The sequence below is a fragment of the Sinocyclocheilus grahami genome, unplaced genomic scaffold, assembly GCF_001515645.1.
Source record: "Sinocyclocheilus grahami isolate Dianchi unplaced genomic scaffold, SAMN03320097.WGS_v1.1 scaffold194.1, whole genome shotgun sequence".
Classification (NCBI taxonomy): Eukaryota; Metazoa; Chordata; class Actinopteri; order Cypriniformes; family Cyprinidae; genus Sinocyclocheilus; species Sinocyclocheilus grahami.
Window position 1 is genome coordinate 235090 of NW_015505373.1, and position 19851 is coordinate 254940.

At 36.4% G+C, this 19851-nt stretch overlaps 1 protein-coding gene across 1 annotated transcript in view; it reads left to right on the top strand.

The window, feature by feature from the left end:
* The window catches only part of LOC107594963 (serine/threonine-protein kinase mTOR-like), a 139001-nt gene that overhangs the window by 109624 nt on the left and 9526 nt on the right, over positions 1–19851 (top strand). Inside the window, exons 39-49 of the mRNA XM_016285202.1 lie at positions 2943–3140; positions 3669–3769; positions 4515–4611; positions 4943–5041; positions 8097–8219; positions 10885–11067; positions 14056–14190; positions 14616–14790; positions 15242–15377; positions 18220–18367; positions 19051–19173. Coding sequence (XP_016140688.1) covers positions 2943–3140; positions 3669–3769; positions 4515–4611; positions 4943–5041; positions 8097–8219; positions 10885–11067; positions 14056–14190; positions 14616–14790; positions 15242–15377; positions 18220–18367; positions 19051–19173 — 1518 coding nt within the window. The remainder of the gene's footprint in view (positions 1–2942; positions 3141–3668; positions 3770–4514; positions 4612–4942; positions 5042–8096; positions 8220–10884; positions 11068–14055; positions 14191–14615; positions 14791–15241; positions 15378–18219; positions 18368–19050; positions 19174–19851) is intronic.

Below are 19851 nucleotides of genomic sequence, written 5' to 3' on the forward strand. Positions count from 1 at the left end.
CAGAAAAGCCGCCCTAAAGGATGAACGACCCCCCTGGATCATCAGAGGGGTGGGGGGGGGGGGGTGATAAACAGTCTCGTTTGTGTCAAGCACAACATTGGTGACCCAAAAGTTCAATTTGTTTCACAATATCACAAAATATTTTTTGTGAGTAATGACTTTTGTCTGGCCACCCTACCCCATAGCTCAGTCATATGAAAAAAACAGGACATTGTTGTCATATGCAGCAATTGACTAGTGTTTTCCGAATATTGCTGCAGCCCCTTTATTGTTAATGTAAGTCTCTTGGCAGTCTCCTTATCTCCTTGATGATGGCTTTGACTAATGGCACATGCACATCTAATGTTTTGGAAATACTTTTGTATACTCACTTTCACAATAAGATCCCAACATAAAGTTTTTTGAGAGTTACGTCTTCAGCAAAAAGGTGGAACCAAGATGATGCAAAGGAAATCCTATGGAAACAAAACTTTTTATTTATTTGATCAGCATCACTTAAATGATGATAAAATGATTATAATTACTTTACAGTAAAAATCTGAATGTGAAAAGTTTATTCCAAACAGAGTAAAGGGCTGCTCACACAATGCATTTTTCCATCTAATTGCGCTACTTTACCATTGTTTTTTTCTATATAAATGCTTTAGATGAACATGTTTGACCATTGCATTCACGTCTTGCAAATTAAAACCAGTTCACCTTTTAAAAAAAAGTCTTGAATTTTTGTTCTGTGTAAATCAAATAAAAACTTGTGTTAGACTCGATGATGACTGTGAGTTTAATCAGAAACATTTAGCTGTAATTCCTCTGAAGATCTTTCATTTTGAGTTCTTTTTGAGAAAAGATGAATGCATAATGCATTATAAAAAACCTTATAATATGTTGTATCATCTCATGAATATTCATAAGAACAGTTTTAATATATTATAATATTTACTTATTTGTGGTTATAGCTTTTAAGAGTATGATGATTTATAACACAATGAACGCGTTGCATCCACTTTTACAATGAATTATATTTCTCATAGTTATAATGTATTATAAGTCTCATATCTTGCCATTTTTCTTATGCTACTTTACTTAAAGTGGACAAAGACCACTTATAAGTAATAATAATAATAATAATAAAAAATTCTCTCAAACAGCCATAAGATCAGATCAGATGAATGTGTAATATGACACATTTGCTTTGAACTATTTTTATTGTAATATCAGTTTGATTATTTTGATGGTACCCTTTAAACAGCTGTTGATAAGTGACACTGCAACTACATATCAACTAGTGGTCATTAGAGTATTAGTATGTCTGCTACTGTAAATATTTGGTAACACTTTATTTTGATGGTCAACCAGCAGATAAACTGACTATAAGTGTCTTTGCAAGTACGTCAACTTATTCTACCATACTAGATTCTACCATTCTTGAGCATTTTTTTCAACTCAAGAAGAGTTTTTTTATAATGCATTATGCATTCATTATAATGCCTTAAGTTCTATTCTAATTTAAGTGAACTTAAAACAATCTTCACATAAACCCATTATAATAAATGTCATATTTACCTGTGCCCTTCAGCAGAAATATACAGAAAATGAAATTGAAGTTATCAAACACTAAATTCTAAATTAAATATAGGTGAATCCTTAAAGCTATAAAAGTTCATTTTTCCTCTTTTTTTTTTCTTTGTCCTTTGATTAATAGACTTCACAGCAGCTGGTTATTAGGTTATTTTGGCTGTTATTTCTTTTAAGAGCTGCCGCTGCCAAACATGATGCGGATCTGACACTAATCATATTTTCTCTCAACTCTTTTTACCTTTTCTGACCCACTTCAGGTCTTAAAGTCTCGGGTGTGTTAGATGAGTGATGAGACGGTGCTGGGCTGCTCCAGGACAGTTTTCAGAACCCTTTCAGAGACATGACATGTTCTTAAATGTGACTCATATAAAATATATTACATGCATGCACAGTTTTAAGGCAGCTTTAATCGCCTTTTGGTAACTTCATGACTTAAATGACCAAGACATTGCATGCACGTAGTTTATGCTTTGATATGAAAGGATACAGGCTACAGCGCCAGTTTTAAGGCAGCTTTAATCGCCTTTTGGTAACTTCATGACTTAAATGACCAAGACATTGCATGCACGTAGTTTATTTCGCGCTTTGATATGAAAGGATACAGGCTACAGCGCGCGCCGGCGCCTTTGAGCGCGCAATTGAAGAGCACGCGCTGCGAGCACAGTACCGTTTCCGCGCTCGTTTGACTCACACCTGGCGATGAAGTGGAGTGCGCGTCTAAAACGTCTCCCGTTCTCGGTTGTTCTGCGACTGAATAAATGCACTTCTTGTCAAGAGAAAAAGTTACAGAAGCAGCAGTTGTGAGTGGGGTGGCCAACCCTAACCCCGCCCCTGCGTTAATTGTGAATTCAGTTAAACTGAAAAAATTAATCGCCTGCGTTAACGCGCTAATTTTGACACCACTAATTATTTATCATGCTGCTGTTTCTATGCAGGTGCCTGTTTATTTCCATTAAAGTGCTGTTGTTTTCAGTGTTGTCATAAAATGAGATGAAGCATATTTCCTCTGCAGGCCTGGCATGCTTGGGCAGTAATGAACTTTGAGGCTGTGCTTCACTACAAGCACCAGAACCAGGGCCGTGATGAGAAGAAGAAACTACGACACGCAAGCGGTGCCAGTGCCAACAGTGAAGCCAGTAACAGTGACAGTGAGGCTGACAGCACAGAGCACAGCCCTGTACCCTCCCCTGGACAGAAGAAATCGCCTGCGTTAACGCGCTAATTAACGCACCACTAATTATTTATCATGCTGCTGTTTCTATGCAGGTTTCTATGCAGGTTTCTATGCAGGTGCCTGTTTATTTCCATTAAAGTGCTGTTGTTTTCAGTGTTGTCATAAAATGAGATGAAGCATATTTCTTCTGCAGGCCTGGCATGCTTGGGCAGTAATGAACTTTGAGGCTGTGCTTCACTACAAGCACCAGAACCAGGGCCGTGATGAGAAGAAGAAACTACGACACGCAAGCGGTGCCAGTGCCAACAGTGAAGCCAGTAACAGTGACAGTGAGGCCGACAGCACAGAGCACAGTCCTGTACCCTCGCCCGGACAGAAGAAAGTCAATGAAGTGAGCAACAAACCAAAGCCAGGCATCAACACTGAAGTGTTATTGGAAGCTTGTGTGTGAAGCTTCACCAGCATTCACCTTTACTGCATTTCCAAACAACATGTAAACAATTTTCTAAAACAAGTAAATAAGTCTAAAACAAGTAAACAAGTTTAAAATTGGCCAACAATAAAATAGAGTTAGCATCTTTGATCTTCCGATGTGTTTACGCTGCTATATGAACAGATCTGCAGACTGTTGCTATTAACAAGGTTCTCTTAACAGTTTTAACCCCAGAATTGCACGGAAAGTAAAATAATTTTGATCAACAGACATTTGGGAGAATAAACAGCAAATGCAATGACAATTAGTCCTAAGATCTTGAAGTCAAATAAAACATGAAGTTAACACAGGCAACATGCTTAAAAATGCATGCGAAGGATATAATGTGGATTTACGTATGAAATTATTTTTATTTATGTTGACAGTCATGGGTTAGGGTTAAATTCTATGTGTTTAGGGTTAAATTCTATGTTTTCTATGTTGTAGGATTTGTCCAAGACTCTCCTTTTGTACACCGTGCCTGCAGTGCAGGGATTTTTCAGATCTATCTCACTCTCACGTGGAAATAACTTACAGGACACACTGAGGTAAAAGAGCCCTAGTCATCTAGGCGAAAGTAATGCTGTATTTCTGTATTTAACGTATATTTCGGAGTCTGTTTAGAGCCTGTCATCTTGTTTTAAAATGTGTTTATGTCATGCTTCACAACATGCTCACATATCGCTTCACAATGCTCTCATGATTCCGCATGTGACAGCTGGCCTGAAGCAATAGTTTACAGTTTAATCTGTTCTGGAGCAATAGAGAGCCGAGTAATATCAGCATAACAATAAAAAGATTATTGTGTGTTTTCTAATTATCTCCTGGAGAATTCCTGTACAAGCAAAATAATAGAGCCTTGGGGCACAAAAAAGCATTTGTAACTCTGACAAGAACAGTCTACGTCATATGATCGAGTCTAAATTCTAAAGTTTTCATAAATGCCATTTATCAGCAAAAAGAGCTCATTTGAGCAGACAGCTTTTTCTAGAAAACTTTAGACAGAAATGGGCAATTTGAGATGGGTGTATAATTAGCCAACGAGGATGAAGTTGTGGTTTCTTGATAAATGGTTTAATAACTGCCAGCATGAATGATGAGGATATGAGATGCTATGTCCAGAAATGCTATAACAGATGCTTTTGAATTTACTTTTTTTTCATAATTCTTTTGTAACCCTCTTCTTTACAGCACCTTGCAAACAAAAATCAATTGAAGTATACTGGATTCACGTGAAGTTCATCAAATAACTTTACATTGCTTATGATCGTGTATATGTTCCTTTATATTTAGAGTCCTGACCTTGTGGTTTGATTATGGCCACTGGCCCGAGGTGAATGAAGCTCTAGTCGAGGGTATTAAGACCATTCAGATAGACACATGGTTACAGGTAAGACCATTTCCAGCTCTCTATACATAAGCAGGGTCTCGATTCCAACTGAAATAGTCACAATTTAAATATCTGAAATCTGTTTTCGCTGGCAGCAGACAGGAAACATTTTCACATGTGGTTTTACCAGATTTGATTTAGTTAGATCTGTAAATTCATGAAGTCTTATTATCTTACACAATTAAGCTTCCAAAACAAATGTATGTTGATTTAAGGATGTTTGCATACTTTTTATACTAAAGAAAATAACGGTATTGCTACAAACTGTGCATAGCAGAATTTCACTTGAAAACACAGAAAAAACATGTATTATCTTCTTCCTTTCAATCAGGTGATTCCTCAACTGATAGCTCGAATCGATACCCCACGTGCACTGGTGGGACGTCTTATTCACCAGCTACTCACTGACATTGGCCGCTACCACCCCCAGGTATATGTAAAAAAAACAGAGTAATGATCTGCATTAATAAAACATTTAAAAAAAAACATTTGTGTAGATTAATAGAGTAATGCACATAGGAAGTTCATCTCCATAATAAAGGCAATCACATCATCTCAAATGCTCTTAATTAAAAAAATTGTGAAAATCGACAACTTGGTCTGTTGGAAGTGTAACGGATGAAAGAGTCCCATGCCTTGTCAAACTGTCCAATTCTGCCTTTCAAGAGGTACCTACTTTGTTCCAGATGCCAGTTCCTCATGCCATAGTTCAACAGTAGGAGAGTCAGTCCTTTTCCACAACAGTAATAACAGCTTCTTGGCTGTTATCAGACTACTGTATATTTGAGGAATTCATGATGAGCTTGATCAGCTTAAGCTAGATCTGATTTGCATTTATCATAAAGAGGTGATACATTGGAGGGGGAAATAATCTATGCAATTTCTGGCAACACTTTGCTTAAAGATTTTATGTATAGTGCATTATAAAAGAAGTTTCATTGCATTAATTATGCATTGTAAAACACTTTATAATGCATTGTACAGTCTCATGAATAATTGTAACCACAGTTAATACATACTGAATGAGGCATAATCTAGTATTGATGGATTGTTTATCAATATCTTCCAAACCACTCTGCCAGACCTCCTCAGAGATGCCACTTCGCTCTTCCCTCTCGCTCCCATTCCTCCCTGATTGCTTTTGTGGAGGGGGAAGTAGCTAAATGAAAGATACTGTAACTGTTCTTTGTTTCCCCTAAACTTATTCATAGCTTGTGGCTTCAAACCAGGATCTGTGGAATATAACGTCAAATAGAATTCCTTAAAACGTTAGTATATGTCTTTAGACTTATCTTATCTCGTATCTATATCTTTAGCGTCCCTCATTTAGTCTTTATTTTATGATTGTCCTTTCACTTTTCATTTTTTGCAGTTGTCTGGCAAGTAATTTATATAACTCATAGTATTTTTGTCTAATTAATTTAAATTATTATTTTATTTTAGGAGAGACAGTTTTATTGTTTTTGAACCTTAACTGTAGGATTTTCTTTGTTTATCTAGTGAAGGATTTACTGCATTTTCATTATCTAAATTATGAATTTGTTTCCCTAAATGTATTAATTTCATTTTGTATAATTTATTTCTCTTGATAGACCCTTGATATGAAATTACACAACCTCTTATAATGTGTTTTATATAGTTTCCCAGAGTAATGCTGGGTTGTCTCTGGCCTATCATTGTTCTCAAAGAATATTTCCAGTTGTGAATCCATGAAATCAATTAATTTGTTCATAAAGTTTAGGGTCCATCCTTCATTTGGGGTGGAAAAGAGATATTTAATCAAGAGTAACTTTGAATGAAGTAGAGGTGTGATCCCAAAAATCAGTATGTCATGAATTTGAGAATTTAAGACATCAAAGATAAGATTGCTGTCTACCAGATTAGCAGTGCAAGTATATACATTATGAACTTGAGAGTGAAATGTATGATCTCTTTCGGTTGGGTGCAGAAGTCTCCATATATCTACCACATTTGAATTATTAATGAATACTTTCAAAGCATTTATTGAGTGAGATTTAGAGAGTCAAGGGAGAGATTGGGGTCAAGAACACATTTAACATTTGTTTGAGACACATTGTAAATAAGAGAAAATACCTTCCTAGAAAAAAAAATCTGGGTCATCATAATTTGGACCATATACATTCATGAGTGTAAAGAGGACATCTCTCCAGATATAATAATAATTACAGTAACAAAGATATAAAATAAAGACAAATTAAACCAAAATAGAATCAAACTTTGAAGTTTCTTTGCAGCAACTCTAAAGTTTCAAAGTTGCTTTTAGCAAACCTAACAACTTTGTCCAGGTCAGTGAAAAAGTGCTCCTTGCTGTTGTAAGCTTTACTGAGAAATGTAGACCATATTTATCACTACGTTTAAAGGTGAACGTGGCCCAAAAAAATTGATTATTGCATTTTGCCTCTTTTTTTGCTTCATTTTGCCTCTCATATCCTGTTTGCTGATCGCCTGGCCTCTCTCTACCTGTTCTACAGCTGATTTTGCTGGTTGTATTTTGGACTATTTGGCGTGACCTGCAATTGCATCTTGTAGTGAAATATGTGACAAACAGAAAGAGAGTATTTACGCAAACATCTTGCGTAGCGTTAGTTCTGGCAGGTCACGTTAGTCAAGCTCGCATCAGCTGACTCTCAGCTGATCCCCATCTACCTATGGGAATACGACACCTATCTAAGCATTCATATATAAGGTCCCTCTGTATTATCAGCAGTTTTCGCATTGCTCAATAGCTAATTACCCTCCTCCATCCCCAGCTCCTCCTCTGTCAGTCAGGATTCAGCCTTCTGATTCTCCTTTGAATCAGACTAATTCTAAAATGTGTACATAACATTATTGAACTTTAACGATATCTGCAATACATTTATGTTGGTTCTGTTCTGTTTACCCTGGGGGGTTTGTCGCTGCTCTCCCTGCTCTCATCCATGCTAGGCTGCATGGATGCGCAGGGTGTTCTTGCCCAGAACAGAACCATACCGCCAATCCAAAGTGTATGCTAATTGTCAATCATCTTTGACGATAGTGGTCCTGACAGAAATGTGCTACATGGTCTCCAAATCACATCTTCTGGTTTTTAGTTAAATTAGTCAAACATAAAATAAGAATATATTATAAAACTGACATTTCGGGCTGAAAAAAAAAATATGGATGAAGGATGAGTAAGAGCCAATTAGTGAAGGAAAAGTAGTAACAGGTATCCAGCACAGATGCGAATTCCTTCAATACAGTTTTAAAATATAAAAAATAATCAGAATACCTCATGACATTGACACAATGAGTCTGTAGAGTTAATCTGTAACCTACAAATATTACACCCATATGACCATTTGTGTTATTTCAGTTTCGATGACTTCACTATTATTCTAAAATGTGATGACTAGTTATGACAAAAAATGACTAGGTGTGTCCAGACTTGTTGTGTCTGTGAATCATAACCTGTGTTTCCTTGATTTGTGTTTGCATTCTTAAAGGCTTTGATTTATCCTCTGACTGTGGCCTCCAAATCCACCACCACTGCCCGCCACAACGCAGCCAACAAGATCTTGAAGAACATGTGTGAACACTGCAACACGCTGGTCCAGCAAGCCATTATGGTATGAGTACACACTCAGTTTGACTGTCTGAAAAATAAATGCTTTATTAGGTACACATTGGCCATTTTAATTTATGGTCACTGAAGAAACTGACCCTTGACTAAGTTGCTTTTGCTAGCTCAGACAAGCTTTACAGAACGTGCAATAAGAATAAACTGGAGATTTCAATAAACAGTGATTTTCTGTGAATGAGGTCATAATGACGGGTTAATGATGTTCATTGGGGAATAAAGCGAGATTTATAAAAGAAAAAAGTAATGCACGTTTCCTCTCTGGGTACCTTGTGTATCTGTGAGTGGGTTCACACTTGTCAGGTTTGCTTTGCTTTGGAGTGATTGCTTTTATTAGTGCGGTTCTTTGAATAAGTGTGAACACTTCCATCCAAACCATAGTGCATGTCAAAAAAGTGAACCAAGACCCACCTTTTCAGGGTGTGTTTGCCTGATATATGAACACAACATGGACCAAAGACATCTAAACAAACCAAAACCCATTACAGTCAGGTGTCTGAATCACCATTTCTTTGCAGCAGATCTCCATTTGTGTGTACAGCTGACAGTATGACAAATGACAGTGTTAATGCTAAGCAAACCAGGACTAAATGTATACCGTATTGGCCCGAATATAAGACGACCCTGATTATAAGACGACCCCCCTTTTTCCATATGTACCTTTTGGAAAAAGCCTTTTTAAAAACCAAATCTTGTTTTTTCTCAGTAAAACACATTTTGTCTTCAATTATTTTCATATTGCATATTTTTCCTATTTTAATTTTTGTTTTGAAAGTATGGTAAAAACTAGTAAACTGTACCAACAATCACATTTAAAAAATATTCACTTTTTTCATATACCATTAAAAAAAAAAAAAAAACAGGTTGCCCATCTGAATTAGGACATTTAGGCTATCCATCTAATAGTAGTCTACCAAAATTTTATTAACAGTAGAAGTTAAATCTTACTGTAGTCTTCAAATCTGGGTACTGTCTTACGTTTCAAAATCACAAAGGGAGTTTGGTTGCGATCTTTACAACAGCATTTACGTATTTCATGGCACACTCGTTTTATGCGTATTTGGCGCCACCTATTGTTGTGGGTGTATTATTGACATGTCAAAGTCTAGACCCTGAATATAAGACGACCGCGTTTTTTCAGATGTATATCCAAGAAAAAAACATCGTCTTATATTCGGGTCAATACGGTAATTTTCTTTTTTGGTCTGTACCAAAAGACCCAAGAGAACTGAACTAAACGTGTGCATACACACTGTATTAAAAGTGCACTGGCAATAATGTTTTACTGTATTTTAAATAGGGCTGTGCGATTAATCGAAATCGTCATAAAATCGCGATTTGAGTGTGTGTGATTTCTAAATCGCTTTTTGTAGCACGATTTTCCGCGCCCCCGACCTCCCGCAGTATGCTATCCGAACCAATCAGAATGCAGACCTGTATAATCCTAAATGGAGCACAAGAACAGTACAGACCGGGCGGATATACAAACGTAACGCCAGGTTCACACACTCCATCTGTGGTGCGTATTTTTTCCACGCCCATGTTAACGGATCAGAGCGTTCACGGACATTTAGTAATTACACCATAAATGCCTATAATTAAAGTCTACTGTTTCACAGTCAACACATGGCTTTTTGGCTAGATTTAAAACAAGGAAAAGTGTACTTTTAGATAAACAAGACAATTATAGATGGCACTCGTGGTGGTAGTTAAACAAATATATTTATTGAGTTTAAACGTGAATATGTCTATGAAAGATTGTATTACTGTGCTGTAATAAAAGAGAATCACAATGAAAAAGCATTTTCAGAAACAATGTTTGGATTTAAAATCAAAATAATGAATAAATGTTGTGTTTGTGGTAAACAGCCGCGGATCAGGAGCGGACTGCAAACGCACCCTGTGCGAAAGCAAAATGAGTCCGTGCTGCTTCTGCACCGCATACACATACTGTATACGCACTGCAAACAGAGTACGTGTGAACTTACTCGCAAATCTAGTTCAACATCTGAGGCAACGCCACAAAGAGCTCTATGACCAATGCATTTCAAAAAAAATCCCTGGACACAGGATAAAATTTTTTTTTCTGCCATATGTCTATTCTAGAGGCATTTTGTTACACCTTTACTTAGTGATTATTTTGCCTTATGTCTGTTCTAGAGACATGTTACAGCTTTTGATAAAGCTCTAATTGGTTTTCTTTTGGAAATATGTTTCAAATTCACACTGAATGCATTTATGACTGTAAAGCATGTCTGTGTATGTCAAAATTGTGATTAAAATCGAAATCGCAAAATTGATCAAAGAAATCGCGATCGTTTTTTTTTTTGTCCTTATATGACATAACAAAACACACTTAATCATTGATTAAAAGTATTTTCTTTAAAATTACTGTTTAAAACCAATCAAACTCACAGATCCTTCTGAGAATAAGACTTTATAGAAATACAAAAACACCCAAAAGAAGCAAAAGCTTGTCTGATAACATATTGACAATAACACCTACCAGTCACTAAGGTACAGTAGCAGCATTGGTAAGGGATTTTTTTAAGGCGGGGCTTAGCCAAGGGTCAATTATGATCCAAAACATCGGCCAAAAGAGAAATGAATCCAAGTAGATGCATCACATGGTCACTGCTTCTGTCTGTGTTTAGGTAAGTGAGGAGCTGATCAGGGTGGCTATTCTGTGGCATGAAATGTGGCACGAGGGGCTGGAGGAGGCGTCACGTCTGTACTTTGGAGAGAGGAATGTCAAGGGGATGTTTGCTGTCCTGGAGCCCCTACATGCCATGATGGAGAGAGGGCCACAAACTCTGAAAGAAACATCCTTCAATCAGGTAAGTCCATATGGAGCAATTTGTAACCCAATGTTTTGAGGATCTTCTGATGAATTTTTTTATCTTTATTTTTCTCAGGAAAGTGCATTGTACTGTACATTGACTGTTAAAACTGATTAAAGATGTCAAAAAAAAAAAAGAATGCAGAAATAACACATGGCTTCTTATACATATCTTGTGTGTGTATATATGTAATTTTTATTTTTACATTGATCATGTTACGCATATTATGTGTCATAATAGCAGTGAAGATGTCCCAAAAATGACTATACAATAAGGACACACTAAAAACTGTGTAGTTCATTAGGATTATTCAGGATGTACTTATGTAACATGAACTATAGAGATTGGCTGTTTTTACAAACAGGCTACAAAAATGCAAACACTATGTACCAAGAATTATTCATGTTCAGTGATAATTAGCCACTGTACATTTCCATTTTCTCAAAAAATTTTGTCATTGTCTATCAATAAAAAAAAAATCCACTAGATAATAAAAAAAATTTAGTAATTTAAGCCACGTTCACCCCAAGAACGATAACTATAAAGATAACTATAAACATAGCGATATTAGCGTCCACATCAGCAAACGATATCGTCTGTTTATTCTAAGCACACGCTCATCTAAACATAAAACCATGTCTGCATTTGTGATCGGAGAAATGACAAACAACAAGCGCTACTCTGCACTGCAAATTCTTTAAATATAAAAAAACGTACTTACAGTCTGTGAGTCAGAACAGCCTGCATTGTAGTCTACTCTACCAGGATCAGGAAACAGTCCTCCATAAAATGCACTGCACACATCTGAATATTTGGGTTAAACTGTTCTGGAACAGTGTTGTAAATACAACTTAACCACTGAGTTCTAGTTGTGTCCTCTTTTGGAAGGCCAAACAAAGTAGTTTCACTTTCACAACGAAACACACAATGTCTTCACAACATGGCGGCGGCGGCAGCAATACTACAGCGAGAATAAAAGTTACGCCGCCTTTCTTTGCGTGAACATTTGAGCGGCGTTATGCAAATCTTCCCAGATCGTGACGTAGACATGTGGGGTCATGTTAGAACGAGCCGTTTTAGGTAGGCGTGGTTGACTCTTAACTTTTATAAAGAATATCTCTTTGGATTTGAGACTTTAGTCTTTGCAACTTTACAGATCTTCTTTATGCACCAAGAGCTTGTAACACTCCAAAGAGAAAGGAAAAACTGAAATCGCATCATATGACCCCTTTAAGGTCTTAAAACACTACAAATAAAAGCCTCAGTAGACAGATTTTACCTTTCTTTTAATTGATTAGATTTTTGTGTATTAATTAAAAATGTAAATGCAAATAAAACCATTAAAGTATTAATGTTTAATACTTAAATGTATTAAAGTATTAACTTTAATAAAAGTATTAACTTGAACTAACTTGAAGTATTCTCTCACACACAGGAAAACATTTTTAATTGTCCATAGGTGTTTGATTTTTCTTTTTTAAGAAAAATACATTAAATACTCATTTGTTATTTATCTGTTTATTCTTGTTAAAACATAAGGGAATGGTCTTGTGCATTAAACTCCCGGGCTGAAAATAGGCCTCACTCCAGCCCTGGTCAGCGACATCTGAAGTGACAAACAGCTTATCAGTCTTTTATAGGCAACTCAGAATGTGTAAACATCTCCAGTATAGACCTTATGCGTTGAAGAAACAAGTGCGTGGCCATCTTTAGAATTTGGTGTTTGCATTTCTGTTTTTGTGGTAGCTTTGTTTATTTCTATAGCATAGCTGTTGAAGAGTAATTAGCTGATGTAGTGGATTTAGTTACTAAAAGCCTTATTTATTTCAGTAATGGAGGTTCAATGATCATTTGTTCATTGAAGTAAAATGGATGTAAAAGTTTTTTGGTCATCCTCGAGAATGTTGAATGTGATATTATATTAAATATAGAAATACTTGTTATTTTAAAACCATACCAGTGGCATTTTTAGAACGAATGGTTATAAAAGTTTTGCTTAAACAGCAGATTTTGCAATCCATGGTTGTGCACACAGTAAATATAGAAGTGGATAATGATTAGTCTATATGTTAGCCTGCAGCACTTTCCAAAACACATTTACAAGAAGAATGTTCATAGTGCTTATGGCTATTGAAAAGATTCATGTTTCAAACACTGGACAGATAACAACTCTTCCTTCCCACCTAATGCAGGTGTGTCATATCCCGATCTTCAAGCAGATGGATGCAAAATTTTATTGAATAACATTAATCCACAAATGTAATACATTTTAGCTAAATTGAGCTAAATAATGACTGTTTTATAGTTTAATCTGATTTGTTCATAATTGACACATTTTGCAGCATCGACACTTATTGAACTGAACTAAATCAATACTGAACTGACTGGAGCTTGTAGAATGTCTTGTTAGAGCTGCTTTACAGAAACAGAATTAGAATTTTCCTTATATGTGACCCTGGACCACAAAACCAGTCATAAGGGTCAATTTGCTGAATAAATTAGCTTTCCATTGATGTATGGTTTGTTAGGATAGGACAATATTTGGCCGAGATACAACTATTTGAAAATCTGGAATCTGAGGGTGCAAAAAAATCTAAATATTGAGAAAATCGCCTTTAAGATTGTCCAAATGAAGTTCTTAGCAATGCATATTACAAATCAAAAATTACGTTTTTATATATTTACGGTAAGAAATGTACAAAATATCTTCATGGACCAAGATCTTTACTTAATATCCTAATGATTTTTGGCATAAAAGAAAAATCAATAATTTTGACCCATACAATGTTTTTTTGGCTATTGCTAAAATATACCCAAGCAACTTAAGGCTGGTTTTGTGGTTCAGGGTCACATATTTGATGAAGAGTCATTGATTCTGTTATTTTCCTGTGAAGCTGCTTTGAAAATCTCTTTTGTATAAAATGCTATATACATAATGGTGATTTGACCTAACTTTCCTTTTTATAACTGTGGCTGTGGTTTCAGGCTTATGGCCGAGACCTGATGGAGGCGCAGGACTGGTGCAGAAAGTACATGCGATCAGGTAACGTGAAGGACCTGACGCAGGCCTGGGACCTGTACTACCACGTGTTCCGCAGGATCTCCAAACAGCTGCCACAGGTCTGCCAGTAGCGTTTCTGGCTGGTGTATTCCTCAGAATAGTCTTTAGATCACTTACATCAGCCTGTAGCAATATCATAAATCATGATGTCCTAAATGTTGATGTTGTTTTAAAAATTGAAAAGTTAAAATTTGGGATTGGGAACAGAAAATATGAGCACCATTTTACAATGGTAAAAGCTATCAAACTTTTCATGTGTGGCATGTGTGATGATGTTAAACTCGTAGCAAGTCAATTTTCAGGATGAAGACTGACGTTAATACTACCTGATGATATTTTGTTGTTATAAATTTCTGACAGTGTTGATACAATATCAGCTGTGAAAAGAAGTGCACTTTTAAAAAATAAATACTTGCTTCTGTCAGGATATAATTTAGTAATGTTTCATACAATTATGTATTCATGCATATTTCTTTGCCCGCAGCTCACTTCACTAGAGCTTCAGTACGTCTCTCCTAAACTGCTTATGTGTCGTGATCTGGAGTTGGCCGTGCCCGGAACATATGACCCCAATCAGCCAATTATACGTATCCAGTCTATTGCTCCCTCATTGCAGGTCATCACCTCCAAACAGCGGCCACGCAAACTCACTATCATGGGTAAGAGCCAAGTGAAAATGAGCTGTTTTGCATAGGCTGTCATAAATACTAGGGGCAAAGAAAATGAACAACAGACACAAATAAACAGTTGTACATCTGATCAGACCCATGGCTTGCTCTGAGCAGTGGACAATGTTGAGTGTTTTTTTAAATATATTAAATTCACTTATTTTCACGTAAATTTCAATGCAAAAATAAATAAAAAATGAGGATATAGCATGTTTGTTTTTTTTCCCCGAACTTGTAATATACTGTATGGCATGCGGTCCCCAGGTCCTGGTGAAGGCATCTCTGTTCTAGTGTGTGAAAAAGGTTGCTTTTATGAGGGCGAGATTTCATTTTGTTGTCTTTTTTCCATACAAACACATGCTGTGATCTTGGTTGTAAATGTAAATGCATTTGTGACAGTTGATACGGTGAGACAAAGCTTTTTCTGTTCTGCGCCCTGCAGGTAGCAACGGTCACGAGTTCATGTTCTTGCTGAAGGGTCATGAGGATCTACGGCAAGACGAGAGGGTCATGCAGCTTTTTGGCTTAGTGAACACTCTACTGGCTAATGACCCAGCCTCCTTGCGCAAGAATCTGAGGCAAGTATCTTGCATTCAGGCATCAGAATCTCAGAAAGTGTCATTCTTTGAAACAAATTACATCAGGCAAACAAGACATAGCTAAAGCAAATGATATATCGATACCTTGTGTATTTTTTTTTTAATTACTTAAAAAGATCATTTTGTTTTTCTGATCAGTGGAATCAATGCTAAATAGATTCAGAATGTTTGACACAAGAAGTAAAATACATTACAAATTAGTAGTTGACCAGTACACAGTATTACCCTGTATATCAGCCAGTATTTTGCATGTTTTAATTACTGGCACATATGCAAACGTCTGCTTCAGGAGTCATATAAGTATTGCGAGAGTTAGGCTTGATATTAAAGGGTTAGGTCACCCAAAAATGAAAATTAGGCTGTGTTTTACTCACCCCAGAGCCATCCTAGGTGTATATGACTTCCTTTTTTCAGACGAATCCAGTCTGAGTTATATTAAAAATTGTCTTTGATCTTTTAAGCTGTTTAATGCCACTCAGCGGGTGTTGCAGTGCTTCAGTCCAAAAGAAGTTAAATAAAAAGTGCCCATCCATAAAAAAAAAGTGTCTCACACGGCTCCGGGGGGTGAACAAAGGCCTCCTGTAGCGAATCGATGCGTTTTTGTTAGAAAAATAACCATATTTAAAACGTAATAATCACTTTAATCTAGCTTGCACTCACTGTTGTAAGCGGAAGCAGTTCCGGGGGAATAATGTATGAGGTCAGCGTTGCGCATGCGCTGCTCAGAAGTGACGAACGCGGAAGCGCAGCGGAGAGATCAAAACAAAACAACGGTCAAGAATTTGAAGTACAAATCAAGGATTTGTAAAGAAGAATGTCAGAGGATTTCGATATAAGCCAAGAGGAGATTGGTTTTCCTTTGCTAAAGTAAGGAAACTTTGCTTCCTTTGATCCTGTAAACAAATGTTGGTTTTCATGAGACTCACTGGCGCATAGGCGACGCTGACCTCATGTCATCAGTTGTTGGCGCAAGCTAGATTAAAGTGATTATTACGTTTTGAATATGGATATTTGTCTTACAAAAACGCATCGATTCGCTACAGGAGGCCTTTATTCACCCCCCGGAGCTGTGTGAGACACTTATTTTATGGATGGGCACTTTTTATTTCACTTCTTTGGGACTGAAGCACTGCAACACCCGCTGACTGCAATGATAGAGCTTGGAATAGCCAGGACAATTTCCGAAAATTCGACTGGATTCTTCTGAGAGAAGAAAGTCATATACACCAAGGATGGCTCTGGGGTGAGTAAAAAACAGCCTAATTTTCATTTTTGGGTGAACTAACCCTTTATGTTAAAAAATATGTTTTTCAAAAACATATTTCTCAATAGACAAAATAAATATTTACACAGATCATCATGACCATCAAAAGTTTATCTTAAACTAGTAGTGTCTTAAACGTAGTGTGTTGGCTGCTTGAACATCAGTGACATTTTGTGCCTAAGTCCCTCAATTGTACTAAATGTAAAATGCTGGAACGGCAACATAATATTTTTATGACCCCTTTTATATCTTAAAATGATAAACAGCTTGCAGATTCTGCAATAAGTATGCAAACTTATGAGCATATTTTCACTAAAACATTTTAATACATAAAAAAAGGTCATGCAGGGACTTCAGTGAACATTTTAAGTGATGATACAAACTAAAAATTTAATAAGCATTTTGAATCGATTCCTTGAAGTAGGTAGATTAAAAAGATTCCCAGAAATGAGCTGAACTGAATTTGCCAACTTTAACACTTTAACGTTTTTGCTACTAAAGTTTACACCAGATGCAACTCGTGACACCCCAGTGCTGGGACACAGTAACACTCACTTTTATGAGAAATTTATCATCTCTAATCCACCTAAGCTGCAAGTCTTTGGATGGTGGAGTAAACCAGAGTACCCTGAGAAAACATGCTAACACCGAGAGGAACATGCAAGCTACACACAGATAGGCTTCCTTGGACAGCCAGAACTCAAACTGTGAGGCAGCAGTGCTACCTGCTGAGCAGAGCTGGTATTACAGTGACCTCCTCGAATATTGGCATTTGTTTGATGTTCATGCTTTTGGTCTTTTAAAATATTTACAAAAATCTAACTGTTAATTAATGTAAAATATTTTACTTTTTGAACGTTTCTGACACCCCCTCGTACAATATAGTTGTTACATTTATTCATTTAGCAGAAGGTTTTATCCGAAGCAACCTACAACCTACATCACAAGCTCTGAATCTTCTCCTGTAAAAAGGTTGAGCAACACGTGGCAAGGGATTTAAGACTGATCTGACATCCAGAAACTTTCTAGATTCTTTTTCTAGAATCTGTTTTGTTGAATTGATGTGAGCTAATTTCTTATATAGCCATTTCCTCATTTGTGCAGCTCAACCTTTTGTCTCACATAGAGTAATTATTCTGTTTTCAGGTCTATTTCGCAGTGATGGATAAAGGAATCTGGCCTGATATTTATATCCCAGTAAAACCATGGTTTATAATTTTTTTAAGTTAAATTTAAGATTAGGTTTTTAATCGCTCAGGAGAATTTAAAAACATACAATATGGATGAAAAGATACTTCAGTTAGATTCGTACTCATAAGGATTTCTAGACGCTTTAAAGATAAAATTTTTCTAGAATTAATTTTTTTTGCTAAAAAAGACCAATTTTCATAGCCCATTATTTACAAAGTGTTCTAAATTTTATTGGTGGGGAGCGCTATACAGTGCTAGTCTACTGATTCAGAAATATTAGCCAGCTCTGTCGGTAGGTTTTGATACTCTAATTTTTGTGGCTCATATTTTTAATTTTTTTCCTCTAATGAACATGTCTTTGAACAGTATTCAGCGCTATGCTGTGATTCCACTCTCCACCAACTCTGGTCTGATTGGCTGGGTTCCTCACTGTGACACTCTGCATGCACTGATTCGAGACTACCGAGAGAAGAAGAAGATCCTACTCAACATTGAACATCGCATCATGCTTAGGGTAACATGTCTCAAACCTGTCAAATACAGCGTCCTGTATGCCATTGACCATTTTTACTTTAGTAATACACTTTCCTGGTCTTACTATGAACAGTTCAACAGCGCATTTTATTAGAAGGAAAGAAAATGTTTGTCTTTAAAGTTTTTAACGTCTTTAAAAAAATGCATTGCATGGAAGGGCACATGTTTGTTTCGCTTCATTTTGTTGTGACCAGGACATATTATATTGTGACATATTGTGAACGCCACAAAATATTAACTTGTGAGAATGTGATTGTACAGTGTGTCATGGCCACAAGATCATTGTGTTAAAGTAATGACATCCTTTTCTCTTGCTCACAAGTTTAATGCCTAAACAAACAGACCATAGCAACATGGTACTATCAGAAATTGAGATATTCATTTAACATTTTATTTTGGATTAAGAAGTCACTGTGGCATTTAAGGCATGGTTATATTATATTAGTATACGTCATTGTTATATAGTAGTTATCTACTATGTGAATGTTCCCTAGGATCTCATGGCTAAGACATAAGAATGTCATTACCTCTTGGTCATATTATAATCGCACACGTTAATATGTCATGGGCACAACAAAACTACTGCGGATGGTGTGCGAGGACGTGAAGAACTGAAGAAGTAAAATTAATCTCTGTTGGCTAAAACGGTGTAATTTATGGTAGATGGCACCTGACTATGACCACTTGACTCTCATGGAGAAGGTGGAGGTGTTTGAGCATGCAGTGAACAATACAGCAGGAGATGACCTGGCCAAACTGCTGTGGCTTAAGAGTCCCAGCTCAGAGGTTTGCAATCATCATTATCTTTCATTCTCATCAAAAAATTGTGTTGTATATTTAGCATATGGTCATATTTTCTGTCATTTTCTGTCAAAGTCGATTCCAGTCACTTCATCTCTGTGCCCAAATAGATGTGGGCGAATTGTAAAATGTATTTAGGTGCACATGAGTAAATAAAAAGTCCCTGCAGGTCCTTAAAAAGTCCTGAATATATTTAATTGTATAACAAACATTTTAATTATCATTTTGAGAGGTCTTAAATTTGGGGGCAAAAATGCAGAAAATACATGATAGTCTAATATGATTATTAAACTTCAAAAGGCTCTGATTCAATTAATTAAATATGAGCGCTGCTTGTTTAAATTCAGAACGTGGCATCGTTGCGCATTCTACAGCCTTGCAGTTTCAGAGCAGTTCGCAATCAAAGAATGGTGTGTTGGGGGACCATTTAAAAATAAAGTGTTAGCAGATATTACGCCGACAGTCTACGAAGTCTCTGATGACTGGTGGTTGACATGTAGTTGCAAAGTTACTTATAGTTAGTAGAATGTCTAAAGTGGAGTATCAAAATTAAGTTTTACCGAAGGTTGTACTACTGAATGGAGCTATAACTTAAGCTAACTGAGGAGAAAATGGCTGTGTCCGGATTGGAATTTTTATGTGTTTGTTTTTTTTAATGTATTA